This window comes from Chanos chanos, chromosome 3 (genome assembly GCF_902362185.1).
Source record: "Chanos chanos chromosome 3, fChaCha1.1, whole genome shotgun sequence".
Taxonomy (NCBI): domain Eukaryota; kingdom Metazoa; phylum Chordata; class Actinopteri; order Gonorynchiformes; family Chanidae; genus Chanos; species Chanos chanos.
In genome coordinates, this window is record NC_044497.1 from 33,896,619 (window position 1) to 33,921,971 (window position 25,353).

Sequence of the window (25,353 nt, forward strand, 5' to 3'; positions counted from 1 at the left end):
GACTCAAAGGGCTTTACATGTGTATAACAAAGTCAAATCAAAATGATATTATCTATAAGTTTGAGAAAGTCTTTAGTCTGATTTTAAAGGGATGGAGAGTTTGTCTCCCTAACTTCTGTAGGTAAACCATTCCAGAGGAAGGGAGAGTGGTAGGAAAAGGCTCGGTTGCCAGCAGACTTCTTTTTAACTCTATGAACAACTTAAAGGGTGTGTAACAGCATAACACAAAAGCTGCCTTGCAGTGGTGGAGCTACTCTCTCCGATCTGAACCATATAAACTTGTCAGATGAATTTTGACCATGGGGAACCAGTGGAATTTATGATCAACACCTGCTGGCTCCCCTCAGAGTCACAACAGAAAAGTAGCAATAACACTTTAAAACAATGAAGGCAGAGGCTAGATAACAGATGGGATTCAAGGCTTGACCAGAATTATATTTGAGATTCAGATGTTCTTGTCTCTCTTATGGAACTGGCGACTGAACATAAAGTACCTTTAAAGCACGGAGTGAATTGTAAATAAGGCCAGGCACTAGAAAACTCTTTGGAATTTCTAAATGTTCTAGAGGCGTGGTATATTCATTTATGCAAAATGCCACAAGCTTTCTGTGTATGTGTTAATTCACATTGTCTTGCATTAGGCAATTTCTTTTTATCTGTAGTTAGGATTAGTATGCATGAATGTGATGTTTGCAGTTCTCGAAATGAAGAGCATTTCATAACTTGTACCAACAGGGGGAATTAAAGGTCATGTAATTAATATGATCTTGTGGTATTTATCCATTTATTTCTGGTTGTAGTTGTACTCCACACAACTCCTCAAATGTCAGCAAAACAAAGGTGTAAATGGCACAGGCTCATGAATGATTTCAGAAAATGGGCAATTGACATTTAGACTAAAATGTCATGACGCTAAGGGGTATTTTACATGTCTGGATTAACATCGAGAGCAAAACAGTTTGACCGGGCATGAAGAGACATGAATATGTGTTAAATTGCAGGTTTGTAATGTCACAATGCTAACTGGTCTAAAATGTGTCAGGGGTGTTTTACAATCATAAATCACAATTTAACAAGCTCTCCACTGATTCTCTCCACTGCTGTCTCCCTATTGAGTGTTATTTGGCACTGGGGGCTGTCGGGCAAGATGTAGTGCTGGTGTTGATCAGAGTGTACTAGGCTTTAAGGTAAATGAAAGGTGCGTTTATCACCAGGGTAGGGTGTGGTGTGGGATCTTTAATGTGGGATCTAGTGACTTACATTCAAATCTAAAGGAAACATGCTGTCTAACAATGTTTGACAGGAATAGAGGGTGACTTTGCCAGCTTAGTTGTTCATGATGTTAGTTTTAGGTTCTTGTGGTAATGATCCAGTCTGACTCCAAATCTAATAAAAATGTTTTTGTACCGTCTCAAAAAAAAAAAGAAAAAAGAACACCCTCTCAGGCTACAGACTTAGGTTCTTCCCTTTGTTAAAAGTCCAGGATATGAAAACCATTAAGAAAAGAAAGTGTTTCGTGTTTTTCCAAAGTATTACCACACATACAGTTTATGGCATCAAATACTAATTTTGAATTATGCCATCTTTTGGGGGGGGGGGGGGGGGGGGGGTTGTTCTGCAGAGGATGTTCAGTGATCTGATCTTAAGTATGATTAAGTTTCCTCTCTGAGACCACATCCTCATTATGGAAGCTCATCTCAACTAGTTGCAACTAGTTGCATTCCAAACATATTGGAGAGAGAGAGAGAGAGAAAGAGAGAGAGAAAATGATACCATTCATCAGTTTTATGTTTATTTACGTTAATTTTGCAGACAAAGTAAAATGCTGTGTGCTGTCACACAAACAGCTCCCTTTTGTTCTTTGGAAGTCCTCAGCCAGAGATTGTACTGGGTCCTTGCTTTTATTTACAATGTCTCCCAACACCCAGTCAGATACACCGCAGCAATTACTCAACACTTTATATGTGGGATGAAATTATTTTTTTGTTTGTTTTCTGACACCTGGGATTCTGAAGCTTATTTTACCAACATGGAAGAATAATTTCAGGTTTGCCAGATCACATTTCCTTGAATGACTATTACCATATTTGGATGTCGTGCTCATCAAAATCCTCCCAATATGAAAAAGGGGAGGGGATGATGCTTGAGTGAAGTATGTGACCTTTTTTGGGGGGATGAGGGGCGTTGCCCTCTCTGCCCTGCAGGTCTGCTGATGAGCAGAAGTGAAAGAGCAGATTTCAACTGTCCTATCCTGTTCTGACTGATGTGTCTGAACAGGTTTTTTATCTCGCATATTCCTCTTACTTATCCCATTTCTAAAGGCACTCATGCTTATGCAACATACCTTACCTCCAATTCAGCTGAGGACAGTTTCAGTCATACATTCAAGAGGACAATAAGTACTTACTGAACAAAAGAGCTCATTGTAGATCAGTCTTAGCCATTGGATTTGTAAATATCACCACTGTATAAAAACATTGCATCATGTCATCAGACATCTACAAATCACTTAATCTTTTTTTTTCTGCTTTTCCCGTACACCCAAATTAAATTCCTTATAATGGCACAAATTATCTTTCACAAGCTAAAGAGATTATATATTGGCCAATGAAGACAGGCCTTGAATGATATCAGTCTCTGAAATATTTATACGCTGACACAAATCTGACAGAGACATACATTTAGGAATCCATATTCTACACCCGCTTAGACTAGGATTCCTTTTGGTTTATGGTGGAAAAAATAGTTTCGAGTGATGTGTCAGTACAAGATTATGTGCTCAGGGCAGACGCGGCATGGAAGAAAACCTACTGTTGTTCTGTGCCTAGCTCTCACTATTGCCTTGGCTCAAACTTTCATTGTATGACTCACTCTGTTAGGCTGTTCTCTTTCACTCTGCTACCATGTTCCCCCATTACTCCATTTCTGGAGTGCAGTGATTCGGCGCTCTTTGGGTTGAGAGATATCTCAGTCCTTAAAGTCATCATGTAGTTCTAACTCCAGCTGTCTTTTATAAAGTGAATTTCACATTTCACTCTTTTCTAGTACTCTATCTACCCATAACAAGTTTGTCCTCTTTGTGTTTCATCATAATAAGATACAATTTGCTATTGTTTCTTAATCGTTTGTGGTTGGATTGTAAAGACTTTCTGAATCCGCTGAATGTAGTCTGCAATTCAAATGGGCTTAAAGACAATTAGCAAACAAGTGATAAAAGAAAAGGTATTATGCAGTGCCTATACACCTGTCACATCACACAACACTGTCTGATTATGAAGTGAACCCATGTGGTTAACTTGTTTGATTCAGGGGTGTTGGTTATGACTGAAGCACATGTGAGACTTCTTTAATCCTTTCTTGATGCTAACTCTCTTTTATGATGATATTACAACAAACCCTTACAATACCAATGTCCTTTCAGACTTGTGTTGTAGATGTTATTTGCTTTTCAAACCAAAAACAGCAAATCATGTCAGTCCTTATGTCAGTCAGTATGCATTTGGGATCAAGGGGCACTGGCTCAAGAAACATTGCACCTGGTTGTAACATTTTTCTGAGTTCTACAGATGCTATAGTGATTTACTCTTATATATTTACAGGCATGTTCAAGAGTTTTATTGTCATGTGCACAGCAAAACAGGCAGTTACACTGTACAATGAAATTCTTACTTTGAAATTCTTACTTTGTTGAATAGTTTGTTTGAAAATCATGTATTGACTTTGGGACAAAGGTAGGTTTTAGCATCACATTAGTAAAATTCTTTACTGGAAATGTATTTTTAGTTACTGTAGTTGTGTTTATGTTAACCAATCCACACATACATTTTTCTTTGCCTTACAAGTGACAAACAGACAGTTCAGTTTTACAGTGTTATTAGTGTAACCATATTTTGGTTTTCAAAAAAGAAGACCATGCATTCCCTTCCTAACGTACTGGAAAATGTAAGTGCATGTCACTTTTGATTCCCGTCGTCGTGCGTGTGAGGCTGATGCTTGACAATGCAATGTGAAACTGCATCTGTACTTAACTGCTGCAATGCATAGCCAGCTAGTCTTTAATACGACAAATAACTGTTAGCATAATAACAGTGGCAAGATAATGTTATTTCTTTCCAACTGGTGGTGTTACGGCTTTCTTAGGGTCTCTTGGCTGTTGCTGCGGTGTTAACGGTATTGAATGAGATGCAGTTTAACCAGTGTTTATGGTATGATAGTGTAGATGACCATCCATTGGTGGCGTGCGAGAGGGCGGGACTTAAAGAAGAAGGTCAAAGCAATGCAAATGCACACACAATGACAGGCGACTGTGGAAAGCAAAAGCCAACATTTCTGGTGATTAAGAACTCCCGGCCGGACGCATTTGTTAGGTCCAAAAAAGAGTACATGTCCGGGAAAAAGAGGATGTATAGTCACCCTAGTGGTATGATATCATGCGATACCTTTGAGCTAGTATTAGTTATGACTACCTAGTGCAGGTTTGTTGCAACTCTGTTACACCCAAGGCTGTCACAACAGACATTCATCTAATAAAAAAACATGACAAGCAGCTTTTCTGGTGACTTTCTTATCAAAGAATTACAATTATGAAGACCCAGCCATTGTCCTGTTTGAAACTGTAGCCATGAATGGAGTTTTATTAGAAGTGTATCCTTGAGCAACAATTGTCATGTCAGCCACGTAATGTAATCAGGAATATTTTTTCATGTTCATCAGAGGCCATGATTGTAGAAAAAATAGGATACCTAACTTGCAAACTGTCACTTCGCAGTACAGCCCATTGGTCTCTCCAAACTTTTGATTTAAAATTATACATTACAGAAACACAGTGAGTACAATATATACTTTTTTCACTTTGAAAAGATCACGCCATGCCAGGCTTACTGAAGAGCTTTTGTAGAAGTCAGAGCGAGTGCAGACCTAGCACAATGTTCAGACTTCAGACCACTGAAACGATTAATCATAGAGCACAACACAGTTTTGTGTTGCTTGTGGTGGTAAAGATTCTATTATAAAAAAATGACTCTAGAAAATGTGCAAGTCACCCGATAAAACAATATGAGTTAAGGCCTTAAAATATAGTCATATTGACGATGATGGGTACACGCAATTATTAGCACTACATGTAGCTAGGCCTATGAGCTGGGCACATGAATACACAGGATAGAGAGTCACCTGTTTGTGTACATATGCATCTGTTAAGTCCTTCTGCAGTGATGCCTAATATAGCTTGTGGTGGTGATATTCAAACATACGTTCAGTCAGCTACCACATGAACAAAACACACAAATACACACAAAAAACAATGGCTTACAACCGACAGTGCAAAATTAAACACGTAACTCACTCTCTCACTCATTATCTAAACCGCTTATCCCAATTAGCACCCTGGACAGGTTGCCAGTCTATCGCAGGGCACACAGACAAACCCATTCACACACAGGGGCAATTTAGTATCACCTATTTGCCTGACCTGCATGTCTTTGGACTGTGGAAGGAAACCAGACCTCCCGGAGGAGACCCATGCAAACACGGGGAGAACATGCAAACTCCACACAGAAGGGACCCTGGCCACCCGGCCAGGAATCAAACCCAAGACCTTCTCACTGTGAGGCGAAGGGGCTACCCACTGCATAACCATGCGCCCAAACATATAACTACAGTTGTCAATAAAAATGTACTGGAATAAAACAAATACCTCTGTGTAGATGTTGTTAGATGGGCAGTGAAAACTGCTCGTACTGTTTATAGTCAGAGAAAAGGAGTTCACCAATATTGTACTTATGTACAGTAATGAAGCCCCCCCCCCCCCCCCAGGTCGCTTAGTATGAGTAAGCATAAAGCTGAGTCCTAAACTATACTACATTCAATTGTCAGACATGTTCCTCTTGCCCTGCAGGGCGTAACTGATCAGGCAAATCAAATAACTGACAGTAGATTAACTGAATCCATTGTGTCGGACTTGGACTAAAATTAATATGTGACTTCCAACACATAGAAGTGAAGAGTCTAGGTACCGTGGACACAATTTGTGCTGTATATTGCCCCCTAGAGGAATCACCCATGCCAGTATTCACACACACTGCATTTAGGGCAGTACCACAGTACCAAATAAAATAAATAAATAAAAACATTCTGGACGTGCAAAATCTGGACATATAAAATTATTGCTCATTCACACCTTGATGATCTTTCTTCCTGACGCAGAACACATAGGAGGAAAGAAACTCTTACTGTTTTCTGATGACGCACCATACAAACACAGAAAAATACATAATGTAATGTGATGTTAATGAATTAAGAGTAATGGTGTTGTTGCATGTAATACATATCACAATGTTTGCAGAGATAACTGCTTTGAGCCAACAGGTGGGTACTAAATTTACCATGGCCTGGTTGGGTTCCATTGCTTTTTGTTACTGTGAACAATGAGTTATTTGTCTTTCCATACACTGTCCTTCACTAAAGTGACAGTTTCTTCGGTGAGAGATTAGTCTGTGTGCCAGTGGGACTGCACAGACCTTGATCAAATATTACCCTATTCAAAGATCCTGGGCACGGCTTGGTATTCAAAGAACCAAATACTTTGCACTATCATGAAATATTCATGGGAGGCAAATATAGTTCCCTTCTCACAGTATTTGCCAGCAAGACTACACAGAATGTGACTACATTAACTTAGTAGCACTGACATTTACAGTAAAGTTTTCTGGCTCTAAAGGCTAAAACAAAAAATTTCATAAGTGAGTTATGTGGTGCATGCTTTCAACTCCAGAGTAAGATTAAGCGCCCCTCCCCCTTCTCTGACTTTCTCTCAGATGATCAGATGGGAGTGTCCAGGTCGTCTCTGCTTTCAGAGCTCTCTTTCTCACCTGGCTACATGGGTGGGTCCGTCACCTGCATGCAGGTGATGAACAAGCAGAAGGGAGGAACAAGCCTTAGGCGTATGTGGGAGGGCCAGGTAAGAGCTGACTCCTCACTGAAGAGTATAAAAAGGCAGTGAGGCTGAGAGAAAGCACTCAGAGGGACTTTGATCTCCTCTTAGTGAGCTCACCTGCTCTAGTCCTCTCTGTCTGTCCTCTCTTTCTGTTTCCCTCCCCACAAAGACAACAGCAACCATGAGTGTCCTGAGCATGAAATCCAGCAGCTTCAGCAGCGGAGGAAGCATGAGTGGTGGTTATAGCTCTGGAGGTTTCAGAAAGTCTGGCTTCTCCAGCCACTCTGCCTTGGCCGCACCTATCGGCTCCAGCAGAGTCAGCACCATGTCTGTCAGACGCTCTGTAGTCGGTGGCGGTGCAGCTGGCTTCGGCTTGGGTGGTGGAAGCAGCGGAGGCTACAGCTACAGCATGAGCAGTGGAGGTGGAGGTGGAGGTGCTGGCATCGGTGCTGGCTTCGGTAGTGCCTTCGGTGCTGCAGCAGGCTATGGAGGGGGACTTGGAGTAGGATTCGGGGCTGGTTATGGAGCTGGTGCAGGTGGCGCTGGTTTCGTGGCACCCCCCATCACAGCTGTGACTGTGAACCAGAGCCTGTTGGCCCCCCTCAACCTGGAGATCGACCCCACCATCCAGACTGTCCGTACCCAGGAAAAGGAACAGATCAAGACCCTCAACAACCGCTTTGCATCCTTCATTGACAAGGTCAGTCTTATCACTCAACAGCAATGTATTTTTAGCTGTAACACACAAATATATAGAGATGACGTAGTCAACTATTTCAGTTAAAGGACTAGATAATGAGGATTTCTATTTTTAAGGCCTATAGTGATTGGGAGCGAATCCAGTGGAGCAGTAAAAAGTGGAGGTTCAGATCCTTTAGATCTAAGCATACTCATTTTAAAACTTATGATTTGAGGTTACTTTGCAGTGAGAGTTGCTGGGATGTCATTGACATTTGGGTCTGTTGATGGTGCATCAATGAATTGCTGCCAGGGCATTTGCTTGTCAGCTCAGGTTATGCTCATGAAATATTTCACAGTTGTTATTTGCACCCGGAAATCCTGGAACAGCAGTAGGCAAATGACACCAGGCAAAAACTTATACACTCAGGGGTAGGACACAATTTGCCATCAATGCCTTGCACAAACAGTGTTATCATGTAGTCCTCAGTGGACAAAGTCTATAGTTTCCTTCAAAATGAAAGGTATTTGAGGAGTTCACTACAATTGTTCTTAGCCGCTGGGGAATGAATTTGGAAACCCAAGCCCGGGCAGATCTTGTGACCATTTGCTCTGTCCAAATAAGGACAGGGATCAAGTTATCCCTCGTTTGCATGCCAGCAGGGACAGTGTGAGTGTATTTGTGTAGTGTGTGTGTTTGCGTCAAAGGAACTGCCTAACACAAAACTTTCTCCTGTTCTCACAGGCTAACACAAGGCAGGATACTCACATATACATATAGTGCAATGTATCATGGACATTTTTAATCTATATACGTTACCATATGCATGCAGTGTTTCCTTCAGAGAGCAAATTAAAACTCATAGCCACGGCTCATCCAATAAAAGACAGTGTCATCATTTTACAGTATGAAGCCACACTCATTTTGAGTCAAAGTAGAAAAGGTTCTATTTTCATTTAAAATGCAACAAAAACATAAAACAGTGCTTTTTATGCCATGAAACCACTATAGTAAATTATCAGAAATTGCACTTGCAATAAGGATTTTGCTAGTCTATCAAGCTAAAACCATAGGTCCAGTATGATAAATGTATTATCATCTGGTGAGTATTCCCTCAGGCTAAGGAGGGGCACATCATCTTTGTGTGGGCTCGGTGAGCGCTAGTTCAAAGCATAGATCTTTCAGCCTCGCCCATTTAGCTTACGGCAATGTTCTAAGAGCATACACAAACCAGAACAGTTGGAACATGTCTAGAAGTCATTTGAGGTTAACATGGCACAGAGTCACAGAAGGGTGCCTTAGTCAGTTTTTAACATGTGAAGTACACAGGGCCTGTACCTGCCCTGAGGTAGCAGCTTAGCGGCTGCTAACAAAATAAATGATAAAAAAAACAATGGCGCGTTTGCAAATATATGACATTTATCCCAGCATAGTTTTAGATCTGCCAAATCAAGTCCTAATCTGAAATGGGAAGTCTTTCTCATATTTGTCTGAGAACACCTATGACTCCCACATTCATTGCTGCCTTAAAACAATTCTTCACTCTGTAGTTTAAATGAATCAGTTATTTTGTGCCACATATGACTACGTGCTCTTCCATCTGAAAGCAGTGGGCACTATTTTACCTTTATTGTAACTTAAATTTGTGTTTCTTCTTTCTTCACAGGTACGTTTCCTGGAGCAGCAGAACAAGATGCTGGAGACCAAGTGGAGCCTCCTGCAGGAGCAGACCACCACCCGTTCCAACATCGATGGCATGTTTGAGGCCTACATTGCCAACCTGCGCAGACAGCTTGATGGCCTTGGCAACGAGAAGATCAAGCTGGAGGGAGAGCTAAAGAACATGCAGGGCCTGGTAGAAGACTTCAAGAACAAGTAAGTGCTTCTGCCAGCAGATTTGATGGCATTCTGTTTTTGTGCTACCAGATGACATAGCTATGAAAAATCCATTCTGACATCAATATTTCATTAAGTGAACACTGATGGGAATGTTGCTTATCTCTGCAGGTATGAAGATGAAATTAACAAACGTGCTGCGGTAGAGAATGAGTTTGTCCTGCTCAAGAAGGTGAGGTTAGGTTATTGTGTGGATCTACTTAGATGTCAGCATCTATATTAGCAATCTTCTCCCATACAAACACATATTTGTCCTGCGTTAGGATGTTGACGGTGCCTACATGAGCAAGATAGAACTGGAGGCCAAGGTTGATGCTCTGCAGGATGAGATCAACTTCCTCAGAACGATCTATGAAGCAGTAAGTCTCTGATCCCTTCAGATTATCACAGTTCCAAAAGCTTTTAAGTCAACATGTTTCAGTTGAGCAAGTTTAAGATTGCTCATATAATTTGGAACTTGTGGAATCACCGCTTCACTTCCCATTTCAGGAACTGGCTGAGCTCCAGGGACAGATCAAGGACACCTCCGTAATTGTGGAGATGGACAACAGCAGAAACCTTGACATGGATGCCATTGTGGCTGAAGTACGCGCACAGTATGAGGAAATTGCCAACCGCAGCCGTGCAGAGGCCGAGACATGGTACAAGCAGAAGGTAAAAGCAGTTAACATAGTTTTGTGGTCACTGGAACTGCAAACGTAATTTGTGATTGTCCTCAACCTTTTATAACAAAGACTGTAACACAGGCTTTTCTTGATCTTATTCCCTAGTTTGAGGAAATGCAGACGTCTGCAGGCAGGTACGGAGATGACCTTCGCACCACCAAGGCTGAGATTGCAGAGCTAAACCGCATGATCAGTCGACTCCAGAATGAAATTGAGTCCGTCAAGGGACAGGTGAGATGTTTTAGAGGTCAAAGCACGTACTTAAGTCATTCTGCTGCGTTCTTGGATTATCTGAGTGCGGGAATCAATGGAATGACCTTTTTTCCCATTATGTTTAGCGCACCAGCCTAGAGGCTCAGATTGCTGAGGCTGAGGAACGTGGAGAGCTTGCTGTGAAGGATGCCAAGCTCCGCATTAAGGACCTGGAGGAGGCCCTGCAGAGAGCCAAGCAGGACATGGCTCGCCAGGTCCGCGAGTACCAGGAACTCATGAACGTCAAACTGGCTTTGGACATTGAGATCGCCACATACAGGAAACTGCTTGAAGGAGAGGAAACCAGGTCAGTTGCATCAATAAAAAAAAATAAAGCACTAAGGCATGATGAGGCCAGATGACTCCTTCTGAAGTGCTGCAAAATATGAAGCCCACCCATGAGTCTGAGTCTTGTTGTACCAATCTGTCCACAGACTTGCCTCAGGCGGTGGAACTGCCACTATTCACATTCAGGAGAGCTCAAGCAGTGCTGCCGGTGGTGGTGAGTTTTATTCCTCTTTCATATTCCTCATATTCCAAAAAAAGACATATGAACAAGTTACTCCATGTCTTATTTTGTAAAAAAGAAATCCAAGCTTATCCTAAATCCAGGCCAAAAACTCTGTGGAAAAAATGATAGCAGGCAGTAGAAAATGTGATCAGCAAAATAACTGTTGCTGTTTTGCAGGTGGTGGATTTGGCTTTGCCGCCGGTGGTGGTGGTGGTGGATATGGGTACGGCGGCGGCAGCGGCATGTCCATGTCAATGAGCAGCGGTGGAGGCGGCGGATTCGGCTTTGGTGGTTCCAGCCTCAGCATGGGAGGAGGCGGTGGGAGCATCTCCATGTCCCGCAGCTCCATGCAGTCCTCACGCCGTTTCTGAACACCCAGTACCACCTCTGCACCTCCAAGTCTCTGAACCCATTCCTCTGCTCTTATCTTTTGGGTTTTTCCCACCTCCTCACCCTCTCCTCTCTGGCCATACTCCTGAAATTAGAGGGTGTCTAAAGCATTTCTAATTGCTAATTTCTAATTTCTAAATGTCTCAAACACACTTCAACATTGGGAGTGCTCTTTATATCCAAACAGCTAAGTGAGTATGGTCAGTAGTGGGTTTTTTTTCCCCTTTGATTTCTCTCCAAAGTACTTCTTCCCTCAGCAATAAAGCAATCCTTCACAAACTCAAAAAGGAAAAACAAAAACAGATGAAGACAGAGAGGAAAGTAAAACAAAACTCCCTGTGAGCTCAAGTCCCATGTCTGTCAGCCTTGTTAGTTTTAGTCGCTCTTAATTGTCATTTAAAGTAATGACAGCTTCAGTAAAACCAGAGCAGCATTTGTTCGTCAATGCATACAAAATGGAGTCAGTCTCTAAACAAGATTAGGCATTACACATTGTAATCCTTGAGAAAACTGTAGAATGTCGAGTACTTTCAGTTGTGCTGTCACTATTTTGTTGCATTGTCTAACAAATTGCACACAGAGCAACACAGACTACTCTCAGAATGAAGTAATGGTACAGTAAATGGCAGAGCTGATACTCATCTGTTACTCTTTCTGCTTGTGTCTGTGGATGATGGGTACACAAAAAATGTTTTCATTTGCTTCCTGCATGTTTCATCTTGCAAAGGCTGATGCGACAACCAGATGAAAGAATTTAATTGACCATGTAACACTAAGGAATTAATAAATCTGGGTCCTACACAAAATGTCTTGGTATCAGTTGTTTTTTGTGCTGTAATCTTTTTCCCAGGAGGATTTGTCTTGTTCAATTTGATGAAGTTGCTTCACTTTCAACAAATTTTGTTGAATAAGATCAGAAAACACTGTAAACCATCAACAAGCTTGCACACACAACATCAACATAATTAAAATATACACATATATAAAACATTGTTTCAAAAGAAGTAAAATATCTGCCATGAGATTGCCTTGAGTACAGTAGATTTGCTCTTGTGTGCTGCACATCACAAAGAGACAGACATACTCTACTTTCTCTAAATGAATAGCTATTGTATAAATTGCCTAATAATGCACAATTATGTAAAGAACATTTCTCTATGCCTTAATAGTAAAAAAAAAAAAAGATAAAACTGACACAAGGCACTAAAATCAAAGGCAAAACAATGTATAAAGTATTGAAAAGACCTGCATTACTAGCTTGTTTTGTCTCAAAGGCACATAATTATAATTTGAACTATTGGCTGTCTTAACAGATTCTTATTATGATACGTACAGGTAATACCAAATAATAATAATGGTTTTGACTTTTGTCAAAGACAGAGGGCTTGAAAACCTTATCCAAACCAGCAATGTCACCAGTTTAAGCCGCTACACATGATGTGTGCTTCCAAGAGATTATTTTGTCCATACATATGTTTTCCTATTGCTGTATCTAAAAAAACCTAATAATAAAAAAAAATCTTATAAATAAAAAAATGGCATTATGACAGCAATGCTAAAAGGCACAGTTTATTCAGTTAACATGCCATTTTTAATTCTAGTTGATGAACTAGCAACATTTCTTTCCCTTAGGTCATATCTGTGACATCTTTGGAAATAATTATACTTCTTCTGTTGTGTTTTACATAAAACAGTACTTTTGTGGACTGTGGGTAGACTGTGGACTACACCCAAAGGCATTTACTAGCATCAATATGTCATGCCCCAGTTCTCATTCTCTGCTGGCCATTTTGAGTTGGGTTTTCAGTTTAGTCACTTCATTGTCTTCCTTGCTTTACCATGCACACTTATTTTAGGTTAATCAGGCCTGGTTTGCTCTTGGTATAATCATATATACCATAGACCATATATGATCATATGTAACATATCTCACTGGTTTTCCTGAGTTTTCTTGTGAAGTCTTTATCTTGTTTTGCCTAGTGTGATATACCTAAGTTCCACCTGAGTAAGTCTGAGAATTCCTCTGAATCCAGCCTTGTTTCTGCGTCCCTGCACTTCTGTTTTCTGACCTGGCTTTTGTTAAATAAACACCAGTAACTTGCACACGCATCCAGTCCCTCCTCCAGTTTGTGACTCAATAAAGGGAAGCAAGATCAATTATTACCAGCATCAAAAAATATAAACAGATTTTTACTTAAATTTACTTAATTATTTGCTTTCTTTTTTATTCATCTATTGAATTGTAACCATATTATCTACTGTGTTGTCCACCAAACCCCACCCCCTCTAGCCTATACTGCACTCTAGTGGTTCTCAGTGGGAAAACTGAACAAATGTGTATGGCTTTGTATGCCAGGCCTATGCTGTGCAAATGTGACTGCAGTCACCTCTCTACAGAGCTATAGATAACTATAAGTTTAAAATTAGTGTAAAATTCAAATATTTTGTTTGGAAGATCAAAATGTAATGAGTGAGTTAACCATTGTCCAAGCAAATGGCTACACGCAACAGCGTGCATCAAACTGAACAGAGAGATTTGTATTTATCTATTATGCTAAGTGCAGCTAATGGAAGTCTCTGGCAAAACAGATTTATTTGTGATCAGTGATTATTTTCTATGCGTCAGGGTTCAGAGTATCTAAAGGTTGTTGACAAAAGTTTTTGTGAAATTACACAGTGTGAAATATTTATAGTCCTAAAGGTGTTACGAGGCAGTTATATTTTATTAGACCCAACTGTACAGAGATATAATGTGTAGATGCTGCTGTCTGCAGTTTTAGTATTCCGTGTTTAAAAGTGCCATAATGGAAAATTTGAATTTAAAAAATCTATGGATTTTTTTTCCCTACAGCACATTTATCTTTAAGACAATAAGTAGGCAAATGCTCAAGCAGTGGAAAATCTATTGGTGCCCATAAAAGGGAGAGGAGAGGGGAAATGCAATCAAGGATTAAACAAGCACAATGAGTGACTCATGTCCTCCTACTTTCCATGATTCTGGCAAACATGTAGTCTTTACACTGAGATTGAACTATTGCTGTTATGGGGAGACGGTTCAGGCTCAGACATAACCAGTTTGTGTCACGTCTCTGGAAAGAGGCTGGATGCACATGCAGATCAGTTATCTCGTTATTTAAAGTAAACAAGGATTTCAATGACTTACAGAACTCCAGAACAGAGCCATGGCAGACCAAGAAAATAAACGTGACATGGAAGAAAACTCCAAACAATGCCAGCACCAAAAAACAGGGGAAACCAAGGAGTACTTATATCAAACTAAACAAGGCTAAACAAGGTATAACAAACTAAACACAGGTGAGAACAATGATTGAACAAAGACTAAACAGGACTGAACCAAAAACTGACAGAAGGGGGGGGGGGGGGGGGGGGGGGGGGGGGGGGGGGGGGGGGGACAAGAGAAAACAGTGAAAACAGAACCCAGACCCAACACTAGAGGGAGAATAAACGAAAAAAAAGGGGACACAGGAGACAGAGGCACCAGGGCATGACAGTTTTGGTTTGCCTTTACATTTAAAGCATGACAGCAGCATAATGGGGAAGTCTCAGGGTATCTGCCTGTATTTTAACCAAAAATGGTGCAAGAATGTCACATTACTGGAGAGGCTGTGTAAACCAGATTTATGACTATATTATTACCTAAAGCTAACATATATGTCATAGGACTATATTATCTCCCTAGACAATTCTTTTAAGTTTACATCAACACAGTGTATACATCCCTGGTGATATTAAGCATTGTAACTTGAAAAAACTTAAAACAGATTTAATCATGTGTAGATTAAATTGGGAGAGACAGAGTGAGAGAGAGAGAAAGAGAGAGAGAGAGAATATTAAATTGAACTGAACTGAATTGAGGAAGATGGTCTTGTGGTTTTATTTATTATGCAGTTGTCTTGAAAATATTGACTGTAACACATAATATTCCAGAATAAAATAATCAAAGTTAAATCTCATTCACAAATCTCCATTTCTTAATACACTATTTTAAAGAATATGTCGCCTACGTGTGTATAGAATATAAACAATTTACTAAAACAGGAATGACTAGCACTGGATGCAAAGACAAGCAATTATTTAAGAAAACAGTTCCAGGTAATACTTTGGTGCAATATATAACTGAAAAACTGCACACAGCTCGTTGCTTACACATTGCTTGTGAAAGTTTTTGAAGAAGTAACATCACTGGACATTTCAGTGCAGTGTGTCCTATATTTAGGATCTATGGTTTGAGGCTCTCTTATGTCACACTTGCCACAGTGGCCGCAAGTCTATTGGAAAAGAACTGGCTGTGATCCCCGGGTTGGGTGATCTGGCTAGGTCCCCTTACCCCTTCCCAACTCCTCTTGCATGGGGTGGTCATTGACAATTAGGTGCTTGTGTAAATGCAGGAAGGGTCTGGCACATACCACTCTTTCGCAAGAAGGTTAACAAGGTCGACAATACTATGCAACTCCAGTGTGGAAAAAATGAGTGACTGACTTAACACATGTCAGAGGAGACGAACGTTTATCACACTCCCTTCAGCACAGGTGGCTGCCATACAAGTTAATCAACGTCTCAACGTGATCAAAGAAAAGTGATAAAAATTGTATGTGATAAAAGAGATCATTTGATATGGAGGGCCTTAACTGTGAATGGCCATACCAATACATGTATAGTCCGACAGGTCCAAAGGTCCAATGTTGAATGATACAATTGGTATATGATGATGTTATCACTCTTGTTATATGGGAATATCACTATTGGGTGATGTGCTCCTTGCTGTGTGGAAAGAGCCATATTTTGTGTTGTGCCATCTGCTGTATTGTCATTGTATTGCTATGTCGCAGTCTGTCTAGGGTTGTCTGGATCAAATGTCATAATCTCCATATGGATAAGGCCTGACAGAAAGAGAGAGAGAGAAAAAAAACACGAATGAAATATGTGTAGTTATATTTTTTAGCAATGTTTGTTTTAGTAATATGTGCCATGTGTGCTCTCACTCTTCCACTCGCCCAGCGCTAGCTCCAGGCTCTCAAAAGAATCATCATACGGTGGAGACTCTGTCTCAGAATCAGGATCGTGGAACTCTGCAAGGTAAGGGTGAGACAACCCCTCTTTGGCTGTCACTCTAGCCTCCGGATCCAACAGCAACATACTCTCCAGAAGGTTAACAGCTGGAACGAGAAGAATTGAGACAGAGAGAGAGACGATGACACCCGGAAAGAGAAATACTAGCTAGTGTTACACTTTTCAGTCACCATGGTAAAACCACATTTTTCATTATTAATTTGATAACAGGATAAGGAAACAGTAGGAGAAAACTGAATGCTCTCATAGTGTTGTTGAAACTGTTAAGATTATGTTCTAACACTAGAGGGCAGACCAAGCAATAACAGCTGGTCCACTGTTGCAATAAAGGGGCAAGAATCAGTAGTGAATTTTCATATTGGCTATGAAGGTTTACGATTACTTATGAGTGCAAAAACTGAATTACCATTTGCATCCATAGTTGAAAACACTACACTGAAATCCTTCTTCTGTTGAGGTGGGAGAGACTGCACATAGGAGCGTGCCTGCAGAGACACAGTATAAAACCATTTATTTCAGTCTCTCTTTATCATACTTACAGGGGAAATAGGAAAATTGATGCTCATGATGGAAAGCACGCAGATAACGTTTAACGAGTTAATAACATAATAACCAAAGGGTAAATATTCACGCACATTTTAAGGCAAGGACCATAATGCTAACATCTGTAAAGTAGTAAAATGTACAAAATCCAATGCAATAGAACACTATAGAATGTAGCTGAAAATTAGCTTAAGATTTGTAACACTGTTAGAAACGATAATGAATTAGACATTACAGATGAGGACAGGGCTATCATAAAACAGTATGAGCAGATTAGAGCTCAATAAAGAAGAAGAACTGAAGTCGTCAGTACATCTTTGCTCTGCATCTTCTGCACTAGGGAAGAGGGTGGAGTGCCAGTTAGATGGAGAATCTTCTTCAGTTGATCAATACCTGGAACATGTGGTTAAGGATGATTTTAAAAAGCCTCTTTGTAACAGATTTCTGCTTATTCAGAAGAGAAGTGAAAGGATATTGTCATCTCCTGGGAAAAGCACCTGCCCAGTGATCATTTCAGCAAGGATGCAACCAGCTGACCACACATCAACTGTAAAAAGAAGAAAAATTGCATAACATATAGGCTACTAAAAAATAATAGGCCATATCACACACAGAGAAGCAAGAACACAGAGAACAGTTCAGGAGCAATATGTATTAATATGCTAAAAGTGAAATTTTAGGCTTAATTTCAAGAGAATTCTTGGAATGCAGAACATTTTCTACTCAACACAAAAACAAGCACTCTGCACCAGATCAGTGGAGACCATGGTGAACCACTAGCAAAGATCCAAAGTGCAGACTGTGCATAGAAGCACCTGAGACAATCTAGCACCTTGTGGGAGGCAGCAAGATGCTGGGAGGACCAGCATACATTGAGAGGCAAAACCAAGTGGCAGGAGTCATATGTGGGAACATCTGCAAGGAACACGGGTTGGATGCTCCCAATCCCCAGTGAAAGGCACCACAGGGAGTGGTAGGAAACAAGAGAGCTAAGGTCCTGTGGGACTTCCAGATCCAGACAGATATATAAGTCCTGACTCCAGATACCGTGATAATAGATACACAGAAGAAAACAGTAGTGGTCATTGACGCGGCAATTCCAAGTGATGGTGATATCAAAATTAAGAATTATGAGAAGCTGGAGAAATACCAAGAATTGAAGGAGCAACTACAGAGAACACTGAAGCTGAAAACCAAGGTAGTCCTGCTGGCGATAAGAGCACGCAGGGTCGTGACCTCATGTGGCTCCAGACTTCATTTATTTGAAAAAGGTGTAATGGGTGTTTAATGTTTGAAAGATTTGACAGTTCACCTGTTTGGTTGTAATGCATCCAGTTGAAAATGACCTCAGGAGCTCTGTACCACCGTGTCACCACGTACCCTGTCATCTCCATTTCTGCATGCCTTGCCAGACCAAAATCAAGTATCTGAGAGAGATAGAGAGAGAGGGCACTGTTATATAAAAAGGTTAAAGGTGGAAAGTGGGACATAATCTATACATTCCCTCTCCTTTTCAGAAGTGTACTATACTTACACAACAAACTATTCCTAACCGGTTCCTTCCATATATACATAACCATTACATTTATTACACACTCACTTTACCTTTAATTCACAATTTTCATTCACAGCAAGATTTCCAGGCTTCAGATCCTATAGTGAAGAGGAAAAGTTTCAGGAACTGAAGAGGGATTATATTACATAATACGTACAATTGTTGGAGTAAATCTGATACTTAGTAAGTATTTGCATACACACATTAGTATGGAAAAAGGCAAATGAACATTCACCTGTCTAAATTACTTATGACAAAGGGTAGAAACCTCATAGTACTGGGTGCGTCACCTAATTCTTCACTTTGCCAGAACACACTGTTAAAACTCGTGTTGTTTGAGGTTGTGTATCATGCCCAGGTAGTGTATTAATGAGGACGATGAAGAATACACAGATTAAAATATACACAAAAGCTGACACTCTTACTCCACATTTACAACAAAAAAAGCAAGATAATATTACAATTTCATTATAGATATATAAATATATTTCATACATACCCGGTGAATGATTCCTGCGGAATGTATATACTGTAAGAACATCAGAAAAAATAGTTAATAGATATAATAGTTGTACGTTTATTACAAACAAAAACTCATCACATACATGAGACCTTCATTTCACCTTTATACCGCATTTTTGACAGCCAACACAATTTATATAATTTATATGTAGTGGATTGGCATTAACTAACTTTATTGTAAACAGTGTCAGCACAAGTAAAGATATGTAAAAAATACAATCTGACGCTAACATATACTAGTGCGAGTTTTCTTGTTCAGCTTAATGGCTTTGGTTCTGTCTCTGAGTATTAAGCAATGCAGTAAGAGCAACAGCGATATCTGACCAGTGTTAATATCCCTCTACTGTGTGAGAGAAAGTAAGCTGAACAAACCTTGAGTCCCCGCAGTATCTGATAAAACAGGTAACTAATGACTCTGTCAGTCAGTCTCTTTCTCCTCATTATGTGTCCCAGATCCTGTGCCACAAATGGCATCACCATGTAGCTGCGTCAAGTCAATCAGACAGAAGAATTTTGTATGAAATTGTGTGTGCAGGTGGTCAAATGAACATTTAGCCAGGTAGGAAACCTGACTTTCTTTCTGAAAACGAGCTGAAGATTTAAGCAAACTATTATGTCAAGTTTTTTTTTTTTTTTTTTTTAAAGTAACTGAATTAAACAGCAAAGCTAATCAAACTACCGTGCCAAAAGTTTTTTTTCCAGCTTAACCGTGCACTTGAAAAGTTAAAAGTCAAACTGAAAAATAGCACAAATTTACACATGCACTAACCTGCCTTTATGAAACAAGTGTCACATACTAGCACAGTGATATGAAAATTTACAAAGTTACATGACCTAACCCTAACCCAGCTTCTAATCTGAGCACATGCACAAACACACATACACGTACAGATTCAAAGAAATAAAATTCAAACAAACAAAGACACGTGGGTAATCTTTTTCCCCTTTAGCTTGTCATGACAAGCAGTGACTCTGCACATAGGAATGCATTCAGAGCTGGTCCCAACTCACAATGTCTGGAACTTATCCAAAGACGAATCAGGTGTGAAGACATTCAGAAGGCTGATAACCTATAAGCAGTGAACAGAAATTAGCACTAAGATACTCACAGTAAAGTAATTGAATTTCTTTAACTAGTTACCATTCAAGAAATTTGACTTTTCCATCTCGACACATATACAATCTTCCTCTTTCTCTATTCACTTTGGCGTAGTTGATACAATGATTTTCAAAAATGCAGATGAGAGAATGTATGCACATATCAGCACATATGAATACTGAAAACAGACCCACAATAGATGCTGGTGTGTCTGTACTGACAGGAAGGAGTTTAAATGTACCCGCAGCTGCAGGGACAGAAAGAGCAGCTGATGGGATCGTAAGTTGTTGAACAAAGCACTTAGCCATAGAGAGACCTCAGCAGTGTTTTAAAAACACTGAAGAGCTTATGAGCTAGAGCACTGTTTCCTAAACAAAAATCTGGTAAGTTAACAGGTTTGGTGAGATTTGGTCTGGGTTTGGATAGCGTTGTAACCTTCAAAAGGCACACAGCAAAATTCTCAGAGTTGATTTTCCAGTGTTAAGCAAAAGTGTTAAATATAGAGTTGAACTGACAGTGTAAAAACATGATTTGACACTAAAGGAATCAATTGCAAAAGAGAGTTGGTGTCATTGAGAGGAGTTGGAGATTCAACTCGCACTACAGAGTTATGAAACCAGTGTAGCAAGTAGAACACTTTCTGGTATTAAGCAGAGTTAATTTTTAACTATGCATAGTGTTATTTTAACACTACATCTGAGTTGTATTATTAACACTTTAGGAAGTGTTAGATTAACACCAGCATAGTGTTAAAATGAACTCTGTCAGAGTAGATTTAACAATATAGAATTTGCTGTGCAGTATGTAGGTTACCTAAATATTTATCAACTTTGTCCCTTGTCCACCAAAGGTCCCACCGAATTCAGAGACTGATAGTCCACTACATAAAGTTATTCTTGTACGTAGTGCTACGCAGCAAACCAAGACATAAGCAAAGAAGTTAAAATGCAGAGTGGAAAATCTGTTACCATATGTGTTACCATATGTCTTGCTACCAACACAGCATACGTCCACTCTGAACATCATTTCAAAGAAAATGAAAAAAAAAATTCACATACTTACAACACAATAATCAGATTATAACAAGTGTATGTCACATTTGGTATACTGTGTTCCTGTCTGTCAGCAGTTGCTTATAATTTTGTTTACTGTTGAGAAATCTGGACTCACATTTTCATGCTGTATGTGCCTGAGCAGGCGGAGTTCTCGGTACGCCCGTTTGGCATGGATCAGAGACTGAAATGGGCGGTAAAGTTTCTTTATGGCCACTTTCTCCATTGTCTTCTGGTCAATGGCAGAACTTAAAACAGGAGAATAAGAACAATGAGATGAATTTGAGAATGCTGAGAGATCAGTAGCACGATGTGAATGTGTCATCCTAAATAAGCACCTGTTAGTTATCAAAGAAGTGTCCTTCAGGGAAAACATTTTTCTTTCATGGGTCAAACTTTAACACCTAACAGGATATGGCAGTGAAATAATTTAGAAAGCATTCAAATTAGCTAATAGCAAAATAGCAGTTAGCTGTATTACAACAAAACTAATTTATATTTGAACATTAAGTCATCTGTCATCTAGGGCATATAATTATGGTTCATCTAAGTATTTAGGCTACAGACATACACAAAATACAGAGTGCTTGATGAATTTGTGAAATCTTTCTTTACCCTAGTGAACTGGGTGCGTGCTCGAGGGTGTTTTTCAGTTAACCACTGTCTAACTGACTGATCTAAGTTTATTAGATTTTCTATTAGATCTAAGTCTATTAGATTTGCCTTCTTCCTTATTACTGTCTCACCTATATTGGAATTAGTGTAATACAGGTGAGACAGTAATAAGGAAGAAGGAAAATTGCATTCTTAATATTCATATTTATTGGAAGAACTCTCAGGGTACTATTACATCTAAGATAATTAGTAACAAAGAAAGATGGAAAAATCGATAATGACAACACAGACTTCTTTAAGGGTCACTATCCTTGTTTGCTTCCCTGGCTGAATTTTTGTGTTGTCTACGAACTTGTTGAAACTTGAATATCCCTCAGGAATGCAGGAATTTCTCTAGATGTAGCCTATAGGCCACAGAACGCTCTATTTCTGAACACCAATTTATCATCCTTACTTCAATGGTAAAACCTGACAGCTTATATATAAATATCAAAAATTGAAGCAATAGTGCAGAGGAAGGGATGTAAAACTTATACCATATATTTTAGAAATCCCATTATTACCATGAACTAAATGCATTTTTGGCGATGTGACACCCGGTGGAAAATAAAATAGTGAGTCAACAAAGAGTCGTAGGAGAACACACTACAGTTTACGACTTTTATAATTCTCTCACCATACTGTTCCATAGGCGCCTGACCCAACGGGTTTCAACGTCGTGTACCTCTCCGGAACGTCCCATGTTGTTTTCTGTACCTCCAGTCTGTGAAAGCCCGTTTTTAAAGGAGATGTCATTGTGCAGTGCGTTTTTTCGTCTTACTCGCCACTGCTTCGTGAACACTTATGGACACCACAGTATGACCCAGGTAATCCAAAGTGCAGTAAAAACACGCCCATCAGTCAATCCACCTTCGCCTGGTCACATGGTTGAGCTAACAGTTGTAGAGCTGGCGCGTTCATGCATCAGAGTAAACAGCTCGTAAACCGGGAGTTGTTACTGCTGAGCAGTGGTGCTCTCACACATTTCATGAAATCACCCATAATATTCTGGGAAAAGTGCCCTGGAACTGCTTGATCATTGTGCAATACAACTCACAGGCTATGCAGGTCATAATCAAACAAAATAAACCATCTGCAATCACATCAGCTGTATACACTGTGCTTATACTTCACACCATATTTCAGCCATATTTCAAAACAGCAAAGGCAACCATAAGGATTCGTGTTTGTTATATTGAATTCACATACTGACGTAGGATCTTTATATATGCACAACACCGAGTGCAACAACATCGATTTAATGTAAAACTTAGACGTCTCGTTGCTTACATTTTAACAAAGTATTGTTTTAACATATTTAAAATAAAAAAAACTTTACAACTTTAAAACTAAAAACTTCAGTACTAACATCCTCTGACAGTATCCTCCCATAACTTAAGAACGCACTGCACAGTATGAGGGAGACGTTAGGATACTTTTTACATTTATGTGTTACTGCAAAGTCTATACCTGGATTCCACATGAATGAATGGAACTTCTAGTTCCAACTGGAAGGTCAGACACTTCAGACGTGTGTGAGAAAAGTGGCCACACACACATACACGTAGGCACACATACGTACACACGTACATACACACACATACACACACACAGAGAGAGAGAGAGAGAGAGAGAGAGAGAGAGAGAGAGAGAGATCGTTTCCCATTTTACCAGACGGTGTTCGGATGCTCTGAATCAAGAGGTAATGTGATAGTGCCCTCTTGTGGTTAAGTAGTTAAGTACGTGGTTGTGAGTAACTGAGCATCAGGGGTGAAGAAGTAAAGCACTAGCATTAGCAAGAGAGAACTGAATGTGTCAAATCAGATTTTGTAGCATTTATCCAAAGGGTTTTGTCAAGCTAAGTTACAACGTTAGGAAAATCTCAGGACATGAATTTCTGAACGAGTCTGATTTTATTAATATTGATGCAAATACTCCAGGGTGGAGGACATGTATTCAGCTTTTGAACCAAGCCTGATGTCATCTAATGTATTCCTATATCTCGCCAGATAAGCAAGCAGCATATGTGTAATCATTTTTTAACTTAACAAGAATGACTCATGGAACTTAAGTAAGGGTGGTTTTGTTATACATGGTACTTCTCTGTATCCGCACAGGAGCAACTAAGTGTAAGAAAAGACATCTATTGAAGGCAAACCATATTAAGTGGAACATGGGGCAGTAAGTAACTTAAATGGTACCTTCAATGGAGTGATATTTATTTAAAAAAACATTTATATACAGTAAGCTTTGGCATACCCAGTGAGTGAACTGTCCTGCTGTTGGTGTGGTGTTAGAGAAGATGGTTTGATAATGGGCAAATGGAAGAATTAGAGTTTGTTTTGGAGGTGTGGAGTGGCCTGGACAGTGATACATGAAGGGAGGTAAAAAGGGATTAGCTTTAGGTTTAATGGGTGTGTATATATGTATGTGGGTGTGTTCTGTGTGGTATACTGTGTGCCCCTGAAGACACGCACGCCTGCTCGCACCTCACACAAGTACACACACACGTTCACACACACACTAACCTATATTCCTATAGACACAAACATTCTAACGGAGAATGCTGCGCACAGTCATGGCCAGTAACAGACATTTAAGCGTACCTCTGTTGGAAAAAAATAGCTCATTTGTGAAAATTACTAGGGGCTAGATCCGGGTTTCTTCATTGGATAGTCGGATAGAAGAGTGGGTTTGATGGGAAAAGTTCTTATATCATCGTTAGTTCCAGTCCGGTTTGCTTTTTCAGTGATTTGTGTACAGTACTACATGAGCGAGCGTTAGTTCCCCAAATCGAAGCAGTGGAGTCTTGTAAACCCAACCCCTTTTCCATAATGGGCCAACTGGTTGGTAGCGGATAATACTGCGAGTGTTCCCTGTACACCTCTTCATCGTCACTCACCACCACTAGCTGACCAAAAGGGCAAGCGAATGAATAGCTGAAACAACTCGTTGGCTTCTTTCTGTTTTGAAAAAACATTAAGTTTTAGTATTTAAGAAATATTTTGGCAACATTGATTCCGCTAATTTCTGTGAGTGATAAAAAATACGCCCGTTTTTGAGAGGGAATACACGTGTAGTGTTTTCGTAGATGAGGGCTGAAGTAGCCTATGCTTTGAGTCAGTGGAGTTTTCGACTGTAAGAGGTATTTACACTGGATGCGATACTGCTGTGTCTTTGCTGGGAATAACGGGTCCACTCGTCAAGACAAGGAGCTGCTTGTAATCATCAAGACAAGACCTCTTATCTCGAATCTTAAAGTCAAAGGTAAGAATTGAGAATGTGTCAGGCTAATGACAATTTTGTCCTACGTGTTATAATTAAAAGTAACCACAGTTTTAGAAATTATGCACTAGACGCTGGAGTCCACGGGAAGTCCACGGGAAAGTTATTTAAAGCCTTTCAGCCGCAAAACCATGACATCGTGAATGAGTTGGAAATAGTGATTTTGCCAGACTTTCTGTTGCCTAAAATGTTGCTTAATACTGTTGCTTAACGGGATATTAACTG

At 39.9% G+C, this 25,353-nt stretch overlaps 2 protein-coding genes across 2 annotated transcripts; one reads left to right on the plus strand and one right to left on the minus strand.

Moving 5' to 3' along the window:
• The first annotated feature begins 7,331 nt into the window (after window positions 1–7,331).
• On the plus strand, window positions 7,332–11,380 carry LOC115806465 (intermediate filament protein ON3-like). The gene is made up of 9 exons (XM_030767168.1): window positions 7,332–7,634; window positions 9,280–9,488; window positions 9,621–9,681; window positions 9,773–9,868; window positions 9,999–10,163; window positions 10,280–10,405; window positions 10,513–10,733; window positions 10,861–10,934; window positions 11,112–11,380. Exons 1-9 carry the CDS (start codon window positions 7,344–7,346, stop codon window positions 11,306–11,308), a joined length of 1,440 nt encoding a protein of 479 aa, XP_030623028.1. The 5' UTR covers window positions 7,332–7,343; the 3' UTR covers window positions 11,309–11,380.
• A 4,786-nt stretch (window positions 11,381–16,166) lies between these two features.
• Window positions 16,167–22,599, minus strand: LOC115806466 (mitogen-activated protein kinase 14A). Its single transcript, XM_030767169.1, has 12 exons — window positions 22,481–22,599; window positions 21,308–21,437; window positions 20,050–20,108; window positions 19,411–19,522; window positions 19,016–19,045; window positions 18,567–18,614; window positions 18,274–18,388; window positions 17,437–17,508; window positions 17,275–17,354; window positions 16,825–16,903; window positions 16,331–16,504; window positions 16,167–16,228 (listed from the first exon to the last, which is right to left on the minus strand). Exons 1-12 carry the CDS (start codon window positions 22,597–22,599, stop codon window positions 16,167–16,169), a joined length of 1,080 nt encoding a protein of 359 aa, XP_030623029.1.
• Window positions 22,600–25,353: the final 2,754 nt, after the last annotated feature.

What these genes read in the sequence shown, in the direction of transcription:
- LOC115806465 (XM_030767168.1), top strand. Translation starts at nt 7,344, where the DNA reads ATGAGCAGTGGAGGTGGAGGTGGAGGTGCTGGCATCGGTGCTGGCTTC. An exon ending in GTAGAAGACTTCAAGAACAA is followed by an intron (nt 9,489 to 9,620) that starts GTAAGTGCTTCT and finishes TTATCTCTGCAG; the next exon opens with GTATGAAGATGAAATTAACA. An exon ending in AGTTTGTCCTGCTCAAGAAG is followed by an intron (nt 9,682 to 9,772) that starts GTGAGGTTAGGT and finishes GTCCTGCGTTAG; the next exon opens with GATGTTGACGGTGCCTACAT.
- LOC115806466 (XM_030767169.1), bottom strand. Translation starts at nt 22,599, where the DNA reads ATGACATCTCCTTTAAAAACGGGCTTTCACAGACTGGAGGTACAGAAA. An exon ending in AGAAGATGCAGAGCAAAGAT is followed by an intron (nt 16,904 to 17,274) that starts GTACTGACGACT and finishes GTGTCTCTGCAG; the next exon opens with GCACGCTCCTATGTGCAGTC. An exon ending in AGCGCTGGGCGAGTGGAAGA is followed by an intron (nt 16,229 to 16,330) that starts GTGAGAGCACAC and finishes TCTTTCTGTCAG; the next exon opens with GCCTTATCCATATGGAGATT.